The sequence below is a fragment of the Barbatula barbatula genome (assembly GCF_947034865.1).
Source record: "Barbatula barbatula genome assembly, contig: scaffold_222, whole genome shotgun sequence".
NCBI lineage: Eukaryota > Metazoa > Chordata > Actinopteri > Cypriniformes > Nemacheilidae > Barbatula > Barbatula barbatula.
Genome location: NW_027636886.1, coordinates 1 through 9,723, shown reverse-complemented (window position 1 = coordinate 9,723; position 9,723 = coordinate 1). Strand labels below are relative to the sequence as shown.

The following is a 9,723-nucleotide window of genomic DNA, read 5'->3' as shown; positions in this document are numbered from 1 at the left end:
GAAAACAGCGTCATCAAGGATCACATGACATCTGATGTCACGACGACTCCTGTTCTCTTAATAAACACCACCAGACGGTCAGAACTGCACCCATCCCGACTGGCCCGAGTCCTGAGCGGACCTGACAAACACACACGCACACGTCAGTGATTGAGAGAGACAGACGGCATCAGACAGACAGTGTTTATACTGACCCGGAGCCTGCGGCTGTAAAATCACCCCACGAGTCCTGAGAGGGTGGAGCACTGGGGGCGGAGTCTCCCCCAATCCAACAGCATTCCTGAAACGGGTGAGAAGTACATTACTACCACTGCAGGTGTGTGTTTGATGTGCAGGTGTCGAGCAGATCACCTGCGGTAGACTGAGCTGCAGATGTCATCTGCGGAGCTGCAGGTGGAGAAACAGCACCACCCTTCACACCAGGCGGAGGAGGAAGAAAACCGCCGCCCATAGGCCGTGACTTCACCGGCCCACTGGGGTCTTTCTTCTTGATATTCTGAAAAAAACTGAATTGAACCCCTGTCCCTCTGTATGGTCACACATCATCCCTACAACAGATCCAGAACGTTCTCTCACCCCAATGTTGATTTTGATGGTCTGACCCTCTTTGAAGCCCAAGTCTAGTTTTGGCCCTAAATCCTGACTGGCGTCCTGTTTGGCGAATTCACTTTCCTGTTTCACCCACCTGTGTGTGAGAGAGAGAGAGAGAGAGAGAGAGAGAGAGATCATCGTTTCACCTGATGCGTTAGGTCAAAGGTTCAAATAAAGTGTCATTAAAGGACTCACTTAAAATGGTCTTGTAGTGTAACGTTAAAATCAAAAGAATCTCCACGGTCAGCGAAACCGATGCCGATAAACGCGTGACGTCCTGAAATCATCAAACACACGACACGATGAAGAACACGCGTGTGCCGTCAACACGACAGTATCGAAAACACAACACAAATATTGTCAATCACCATTTCCATCTTCAATTCTTATAACAAAATATCGGCTGGAGTCGGTGACGGCTTCTACAATGATGCCTGGATACTGATCGACAGGTGCCTGAGCAAACAACTCACCTGACAAACACACAACAAGAGAGAAGAGATTATCAACAGAAGTTTCCCGTAAACCGCTATTATCTGAACACACAATGTGTGATGTACACAAAGACATGATCACCTGTGTTTTTGTCTTCTAGTTTAATATACGCAATGTTTCCTTTCGCTGTGATTTTCATGCGTCCACTCCACGCTGGTTCATCTAGCTTCCAATCAGCTGCCCTAGAACACACAATCACACAAACATTAATAACCCTACAGAGACGTCACAGACACGTCATTCTTCACCCTGATGATCTGAGAGAGATGTTATGTTCCCCCTGTGATGTTATGATCGTGCATAACCGATATTCACGAGTCCTGTCATCCACTGTTTGAGTTGACATCAGCTCTACTGACGTGACGTGTCGTGTCACACAACAGCTTTAATTGATTAAGAACTGAAGCGAATCATTGAACTCAACTCGAATGTTCATTGATTCATGATTTAGATGATCAATGAAGTGATTCAACTACTCGATTAATCGCTGTGAGTTATGAGTCACGATTCGTGTCGCACGCACGCACGCGCGCGCATATGAAGGTTCGGTTCTCACCGGTGTCCGCGGTTCGAAGCTCTCGGGGGAATCCGGTAAACATGAACCTCTGACTTCACACACAACACCGACTCATACAGCTCGTTACTATCCGCCATCATTACCGACACACCACCGCACTTCCGCTTCCGCTAGCAGAACACGCAAATTAAAAGTCCCGCCCTTCAACAATAAATGTGAAATGATGAGCCGTAGTAGTTTTTGCATGAACACGAGCAATATTCACATCAAACTATGGTCTTTTATGAGAAGTACTCGTGCATTTACTATAGTATAAATGTAGTTTTCGTGGAAGACCGATTATCATTTGCATTATCACAGTTTTACTCCAGATACCACGATTAAACTATTGTTATGTAGTGAGACTATTATTTATTTGTTGTTATCACAGTTAAGGCATGACTCGCCCTGCGTGCGCGCTCTGACGCGTGACTTGTGTGCGTGCGCGCTCCCGAACAGAGGGAAGATGGCGGATGTTTGGAGTGTGAAGATCCATGAGAGAAGCATATAAAGAGAAACATAAACAACAGAAGAAACGAGAGGACGACACACACACTCGCACACACACAGAGAGAGAGAGAGACAGACAGACAGACAGACAGACAGGTGAGTGTTTGAGATTCTGTCTCACCGCACACATGTAATACACAACATTCATGTCTATCTGTGTGTGAACAAACCGGCTGCTAGCGGACTGCTAATAACACACACATCCATCTGTACACATCACTGACATGACAAACACACATCGACCGTCATCAGACACACAACTCATATTTACTGGAGTAAAATCACGCTGTTTTATAAACGCCAGCACGCGGAGAATAGCAGAAACAGCGCCATATTTACTTGAACATGGTCGTTATTAACACTCGAGTTGTGACATGTTTCATGTGTTGTGCGTTTGTTAGCTGTGATGTGTTTTATATATTTTTCATTGATGCTTTTGAGTCCGACTCAACACGAATATATGATTTTATTTCAAGTGACTAAACATGTTTATCAGTGTGTGTTTACTGGAAGTCAAAACACACAAACTGTGTCTCATATGGTTTCAGTTTGGTTCATTGACCCTGTAAGAGCAAACACAAGAAAGGAGAAAACTGAGCTTCTGCATTTCTTTTATGAACATATTGTTATTGTGACACAGCAGCACTGGTGTGATGTCAGTCTCTTGCGTGTTTAATATGACTGAATGGCAATATAAATGTGTGTTTGTCACGTGTTGTTCAGATCTACAGACAGACAGCATCATGTCTCGCTGTTCAGACGGTGAAGACAACTGCTTCGTTGCCATGGATACAGAGGAGGGCGGGCAGACGGTGGATATGAAGACGGAGGAGGCGGACAGACCGGTGGCGAGTGTTCACAGCATGAGAGAATTGCCAGAGGAAGTGCTGGAGTATATTCTGTCCTTCCTGTCTCCGTATCAGGAGCACAAGACCGCAGCCCTGGTGTGCAAACAGTGGTATCGCCTCATCAAAGGTTTGTTCACTTGAGTTTTCATATGAGAATCATCAATGATAGCCATATCAAATCTTGTCTTACACTCGTGTTAAGTCCAGGTGTAAACGCAAGGGTGTGAGGGGATGTTTGACACTGAGCTGCGGGATGTGTTTAACACTTCCCCCGCTTCTCTTAATTACCCCTTCAAAGAGCATCTGTGTGTGTCTCTCAGGTGTGGCGTACCAGTGTTATCACGGCTTCCTGCGGGCCGTTCAGGACGGGAACATCCAATGGGAAAGCCGCACTTATCCTTATCCTGGAACGCCAATAACACAACGCTTCTCACACAGTCAGTACCCAACTCAACACACGTGATGATCAAACGGCATCGATGCATTGCTTCATTCTTGTCGTAAGTGTTCACACATTTATGTTTGTTGTTTTCAGGTGCGTGTTATTACGACTCCAATCAGTCCATGTACGTGTTTGGCGGCTGCACTCAGAGCAGCTGTAACGCTGCGTTTAATGACCTTTGGCGTCTGGATCTCAACAGTAAAGAATGGATCCGTCCGCTTGCATCAGGTCTGAATCCGTCCTGCGTGTGTTTCATCATCGCCGGTGATGTTCAGATGAGTGACGTGAGTGTTGTGTGCAGGTTCATATCCGTCACCTAAAGCCGGAGCCACGCTGGTCATGTATAAAGATCTGCTGGTGCTGTTCGGCGGCTGGACACGGCCCAGTCCCTATCCTCTACATCAGCCCGAGAGATTCTTTGATGAGATCCACACGTACTCGCCCTCTAAGAACTGGTAAGAGAGAAAGCCTCAGTTTTCATGCAGAGGTTACATTGTGGACCGCTGTAACTCAGCCCCCTCTCATGGTTTCAGGTGGAACTGTATCGTAACGACTCAGGGGCCGCCGCCCATGGCAGGCCACTCCTCTTCTGTCATTGGCAGTAAAATGATCGTGTTCGGCGGGTCTCTGGGTGCTCGGCAGATGTACGTACATGACCTGTGTTTTGTTTCAGATGATGTTATGGGTGAAATGTTCTGAAGGAGCATCTTGTGTTGTGTTCATGTGTGTGTCAGGAGTAACGAGGTTTGGGTTCTGGATCTGGAGCAGTGGTCTTGGTCTAAACCCAGCATCAGCGGTGCGTCTCCTCACCCGCGGGGCGGACAGTCTCAGGTAACGTTCACCTCGCATCAGTCGCTGCTCGTGTTTTTAATCTGTTCAGTGTTTCATCTGTCCGACTCGTCCTCAGATCGTCATCGATGATGAAACACTGCTCATTCTGGGAGGCTGTGGAGGTCCAAATGCTGTGAGTGTTTACTGATAGACTGTGTTTATTGACAGTAAAACAGAGGTACATTGTGATCAAGTGTTTGTGTGTGTGTGTGTAGTTACTGAAGGACGCCTGGCTGCTGCACATGAGCGCCTCCGCCTGGACGTGTGAGCAAGTGCGAGTGGAAAATGAAGATCACGGAGCGCCGGAGCTGTGGTGCCACCCGGCCTGCAAGGTGTGTTGTGAGACTTATTAGAATGTTCTCATTTGGATTGAATTTTCATGGAGTTAGAAAACAAAAGGCAGGACTGTCATCTGAATTTAAGACAATAGCGTAGAATAAAACTGTAAGTCATTTATCGATGTTATACACATGACATATTAATAGTGAATGATTAAAAGGGCATCTGTATCTTCATTTTGATATAAATGAACTGTGTTTTGTGTTTGATTCACACGTACACTCACTTTATTAGACGTATAACTTCATACAGTCCTGTGAGAGACCCTACATTTGTTGAGATGTTTGTGTCTGGTGTTGCAGGTGGGTCAGTGTGTGGTGGTTTTCTCTCAGGCGCCTTCGGGCCGCGCCCCTCTCAGCCCGAGTCTCAACTCTCGCCCCTCCCCCATCAGCTCTACACCCGCTCCGCTGGGCCCTGACCCACCCTCCCTCCGCTCCCAGTCTCCGGTGCGCAGTGGGGCGGCAGGTGTGGTCCTGGGTGCGGTGGAGGAGGCGCCCTGTGTGAACGGTCGGTGGGGAACCCTGCGACCCAGAGCGTCAGCCAGAGCGCGAGATGGAAGCCCGTCGGCCTCGCAGCAGCTTTCGCCCTCGCGGGGGCCTGACAGCCCCCCGCTGCTCAACGGGTCCTCACCCTCCCCCCACACCAGCCCCGTGCAGGCGGCATCTCCGCCGACGCGCCCCCATGCTCACGTGCCCGCGGACTATAGCTGGGATGGATCGCCAACTGCCGAGGCCGTCAGCTCCAACGGGCTGCACACGCCGCCTCAGGCTGCCTCGCCGTGCACCCCTCCAGGCGCAGTGTCTCCCGCTGCTTTGCGCAGAGGTCTAGAGGCCGTCAAAGCTTCCTCGTCGCTGCCCACCTCTTCCTCGCTGACTCAGCCGGGGACCTCCGCTTCTGCCGGCACGCCCCCAGCCTCCTCCAGCCCCCCGCAGGCTGCGGCAGCAGACAGTCACTCCATCCCGCCCATCGCGCGCCGGTTGGGTCACCACCCGCCGCAGAGCTTGAACGTGGGCAAGCCACTGTACCAGTCGCTCAACTGCAAACCTATGCAGATGTACCTGCTAGACATTTCTCGTGTCAAGTCGGACGGCGTGGTGTCGTGGAAGGTGTACGGTAGCGGCGGCGCGCCCGGTGCCGTCACAGGACCGCCGGAGACCAGCCTGCACACAGTTGTTCAGGGCCGAGGAGAGCTCATCATCTTCGGTGGGTTGATGGACAAAAAGCAGAATGTGAAATATTACCCCAAAACCAACGCCTTGTACTTCGTCCGTGCCAAGAGGTAATGGACGCCTGCTGGACAACTGCTGCCCATACACTACTTTACCTTAAAATACAGCGCCACACGTATAGAGGACACGCAAACAGAGTCGGTGTTTAATTGAATAATGAATGCCTGATGTTTTAGCTGTGTGTGTGAAATATTGAGGGAAACGCTTGTCTGTTTCTGTTGCATTTTACTCTCAGAAACTTAAATCTGACTGAAGGGACACAACATTAGTTGGTGACACAGATGAAATTCTTTTTTTACTACAGCCTGCATTGTTTACATTATGCGTGTGTGTGTGTTTGTGCGTGCGCGTGTGTTGTGGAGGAAGTGAATTGTAAACAGAAAATAAAGTTCTCCATGTCTTAACTCTCGTTTTTACTTTTTGAATGCAGTGTATAGAAACTATGCAGAACAGCTCTGTGTCGATTTCATATGTAAAGTGTGTTTATATTTTTATGAATCGTGATATGTGCATGGATGGAGATCACACAAACACACACACACATACCAATGGTCATTTGTGTGTACACAGTGCTCTAAACACACTAAGATTTATGAAGATTAAAACATTTCTTTTGTGTATGTGAAAGTTGTTTTTTAATATACATTTATTCAAACAAAGAAAAAACAAGATGACTATAGTTAAAGTTTGTTAAGTGTAATTTAAGCTGAACATGGGGGTCAAGGTTACTATAGTTCACTAATAAAACGGTTCATTTGAATGATTTCTTTTCATTATACTTAAATGATTTTGTTAAAGTGTGTGCACGTGACTGCTTCTCTTAGCGTGATGTGAACGCAACTAGTTTAATTATATGTTTAGTTTAGTTTAATTATAAGTTTAGTTTAATTATAAGTTTAGTTTAATTATGTGTTTAGTTTAGTTTAATTATAAGTTTAGTTTAATTATGTGTTTAGTTTAGTTTAATTATAAGTTTAGTTTAATTATATGTTTAGTTCAGTTCAGTTTAGTTTAATTATATGTTTAGTTCAGTTCAGTTTAGTGCATATGTTTAGTTCAGTTTAGTTTAATTATATTTTTAGTTTAGTTTAATTTAATTATACGTTTAGTTTAGTTTAATTTATTTCTATGTTTAGTTTAGTTTAAGTATATGTTTAGTTTAGTTTAATTATATGTTTAGTTTAGTTTAATTATATGTTTAGTTTAGTTTAAGTATATGTTTAGTTTAGTTTAATCATATGTTTAGTTCAGTTTAGTTTAATTATATGTTTAGTTTAGTTTAATTTAATTATATGTTTAGTTTAGTTTAATTTAATTATATGTTTAGTTTAGTTTAAGTATATGTTTAGTTTAGTTTAATTATATGTTAAGTTTAGTTTAGTTTAATTATATGTTTAGTTTAGTTTAGTTTAATTATATGTTTAGTTTAGTTTAGTTTCATTATATGTTTAGTTTAGTTATATGTTTAGTTTAGTTTAATTATATGTTTAGTTTAATTATATGTTTAGTTTAGTTCAATTATATGTTTAGTTTAGTTTAATTATATGTTTAGTTTAATTTTATGTTTAGTTTAGTTTGATTATATGTTTAATTTAGTTTAATTATATGTTTAGTTTAGTTTAATTATATGTTTAGTTTAGTTAAATTATATGTTTAGTTTAGTTTAATTTTATGTTTAGTTTAGTTTAGTTTAATTATATGTTTAGTTTAGTTTAATTATATGTTTAGTTTAGTTTAATTATATGTTTAGTTTAGTTTAATTATATGTTTAGTTTAGTTTAGTTTAATTTTATGTTTAGTTTAGTTTGATTATATGTTTAGTTTAGTTTAATTATATGTTTAATTTAGTTTAGTTTAATTATATGTTTAGTTTAGTTGAATTATATGTTTAATTTAGTTTAGTTTAATTATATGTTTAATTTAGTTTAGTTTAATTATATGTTTAGTTTAGTTGAATTATATGTTTAATTTAGTTTAGTTTAATTATATGTTTAATTTAGTTTAGTTTAATTATATGTTTATGTTTATTTTAGTTTGTTGTGTTTTGACGATGAATGTGAATTTTGACGCATTTTCCTTCACGTCGTTAACCTTTTACCCATTTGAGTTGCTTCTGCGGCATCTCGACTGTGATTGGCTGAGCGCGGGGGAGTCTGTGAGGTGGCGGAGGTGCCGCACTGTGATAGGCCGTGCAGTCGCGAGGGCGGGGCTTAGACTCGGGGGTTTCGTGTTTACAGGAAAGTGAATGACAAACAACAGAGACGCGATCAGACGCGGTAAGAAACTTTCACGCTTTATCTTTCTTTTTCAAGTTTATCAAACGTCGTTTTTCCTGCACAGCTGTCAGCACGAGGAATGAATATAGTTTACAAAAGTTTAAAGTGCTTAGTGTGTTTGTACAGAAATGAAGCGACTGATTGAAACAAGTGTAGCTTCGCTCTTATGAATATGTCCATTTGATTCCGTGAACGTCATAAATCACGGAAATGTCACATAAAGGACAAATGAAGTATTCTGGGAAACGAGGTGACTTTGTTAATCAAATAAATGTGGATTTGAACACAAACTCATTGAAAGTGGTGTGTTGCAGTGGGTTTGTGTGAAGATTGGTGGACGGGTGTCTGTTGGATGAGGATGAAGTTTAAACTGACAGCTGTCAGATAACAGCAGAGGCAGATCAAACATGTCCGTCACACCGCACTTCCCCGCAGACTCCCACTTTAACCCTCAGCCCACCGTGACCCCTCTCGCCCGCCCGCACACCCTGCGGCCCCCGCTGGACTTCACGCTGGGCGCTCTGGCGTGCTGCGGCGCGTGCGTGTTCACCAATCCTCTAGAGGTGGTGAAGACCCGTCTGCAGCTGCAGGGCGAGCTTCAGGCCCGGGGCTCGTACCAGCGGCACTATCGCGGGGTGCTGCAGGCACTGTGGGTGGTGGGCCAAACGGACGGGGTCCGGGGTCTCCAGAAGGGCCTGACGGCGGCCCTGTTGTACCAGGGGCTCATGAACGGGGTTCGACTCGGGTTTTACTCCTACACGGAGGCGTCGGGAATGACGGGCGTACCGGGCGGCAGTCTGATCGCTGGGGCGATGGCGGGTGCTTTGGGGGCGTTCATCGCCTCCCCCGCTTATCTGGTAAGAGAGAGTCACATGATCACCATTTGCACTCACATTAGCTGCCTGTTTAATGTTTGTTGTTCACAGTTGTGTGCGGTAACAGTAAGTGTCCACTGGAACTGAATGTGTGTCCTCATCAATCATATCTGTGTGTGTTTGTGTGTGTTCTGTTAGCAGATATATCTGTGACACACACTGAGCGACGGAAGAAAGAGCGTCTCAAATATCAAAACTGAGCCGAGTATTTATGACAGTCAACATGCTTGAAATGTGTGTGATATGTGATATGTGTTATCTTTTGTGTGTGTGTGTGTGTGTGTGTGTGTGTATGTTCATCAGGTGAAGACTCATCTGCAGGCTCAGACATTGAAGGCTATCGCTGTGGGACACCAACACAATCATCAGGTACACAAACATGATCACATGACTGTAACACAAGTCTTTCCCATCATGCTCTTCATAATGTGTTGATGTGAACAACTGACCCTGCTGACACGTGTGTGTGTGTGTGTGTGTGTGTGTGTGTGTGTGTCTCACTGCAGTTAATCAGTGTCGAGGTGTTTGAAAAGCTCGTCACATGATTAGTCAGCTGGTCCAGGATCAGATCACAGATAACACTATTATTCTAACGTCAGCCAATCAGAGCCCAGACTGCACCCGTCTGACATCATGATGTCATGAGCTCTGAATCTGGTCGGGTTCAGTGATCATCATCGCCATACATGTGTCTGACATGTGATGAAATGTTTGTGTGTTCAGGGCGTGTC

General features: G+C 44.3%; 3 protein-coding genes across 4 annotated transcripts; 2 read left to right on the top strand and 1 right to left on the bottom strand.

Moving 5' to 3' along the window:
- Window positions 1–1,790, bottom strand: necap2 (NECAP endocytosis associated 2). Its single transcript, XM_079488386.1, has 8 exons — window positions 1,643–1,790; window positions 1,168–1,268; window positions 960–1,064; window positions 787–868; window positions 577–685; window positions 352–496; window positions 195–280; window positions 1–121 (listed from the first exon to the last, which is right to left on the bottom strand). The coding sequence occupies exons 1-7, from the start codon at window positions 1,741–1,743 to the stop codon at window positions 216–218; spliced, it is 708 nt and encodes a 235-aa protein (XP_079344512.1). The 5' UTR covers window positions 1,744–1,790; the 3' UTR covers window positions 1–121; window positions 195–215.
- Window positions 1,791–1,820: 30 nt separating this feature from the next.
- fbxo42 (F-box protein 42) lies at window positions 1,821–6,700 on the top strand. Its single transcript, XM_079488385.1, has 10 exons — window positions 1,821–2,248; window positions 2,876–3,127; window positions 3,321–3,437; window positions 3,536–3,670; window positions 3,744–3,897; window positions 3,976–4,086; window positions 4,177–4,273; window positions 4,350–4,406; window positions 4,489–4,605; window positions 4,915–6,700. The coding sequence occupies exons 1-10, from the start codon at window positions 2,137–2,139 to the stop codon at window positions 5,893–5,895; spliced, it is 2,133 nt and encodes a 710-aa protein (XP_079344511.1). The 5' UTR covers window positions 1,821–2,136; the 3' UTR covers window positions 5,896–6,700.
- A 1,325-nt stretch (window positions 6,701–8,025) lies between these two features.
- LOC306890957 (solute carrier family 25 member 34-like) lies at window positions 8,026–9,723 on the top strand. Of its 2 annotated transcripts, XM_079488384.1 has the most exons (4): window positions 8,026–8,117; window positions 8,432–8,974; window positions 9,296–9,361; window positions 9,499–9,723. In XM_079488384.1, the coding sequence occupies exons 2-4, from the start codon at window positions 8,525–8,527 to the stop codon at window positions 9,535–9,537; spliced, it is 555 nt and encodes a 184-aa protein (XP_079344510.1). In that variant the 5' UTR covers window positions 8,026–8,117; window positions 8,432–8,524; the 3' UTR covers window positions 9,538–9,723. The 2 variants fall into 2 exon arrangements, with proteins under 2 accessions (XP_079344510.1, XP_079344509.1); XM_079488383.1 differs by lacking the exon at window positions 9,499–9,723 and having other exon boundaries at window positions 9,296–9,472.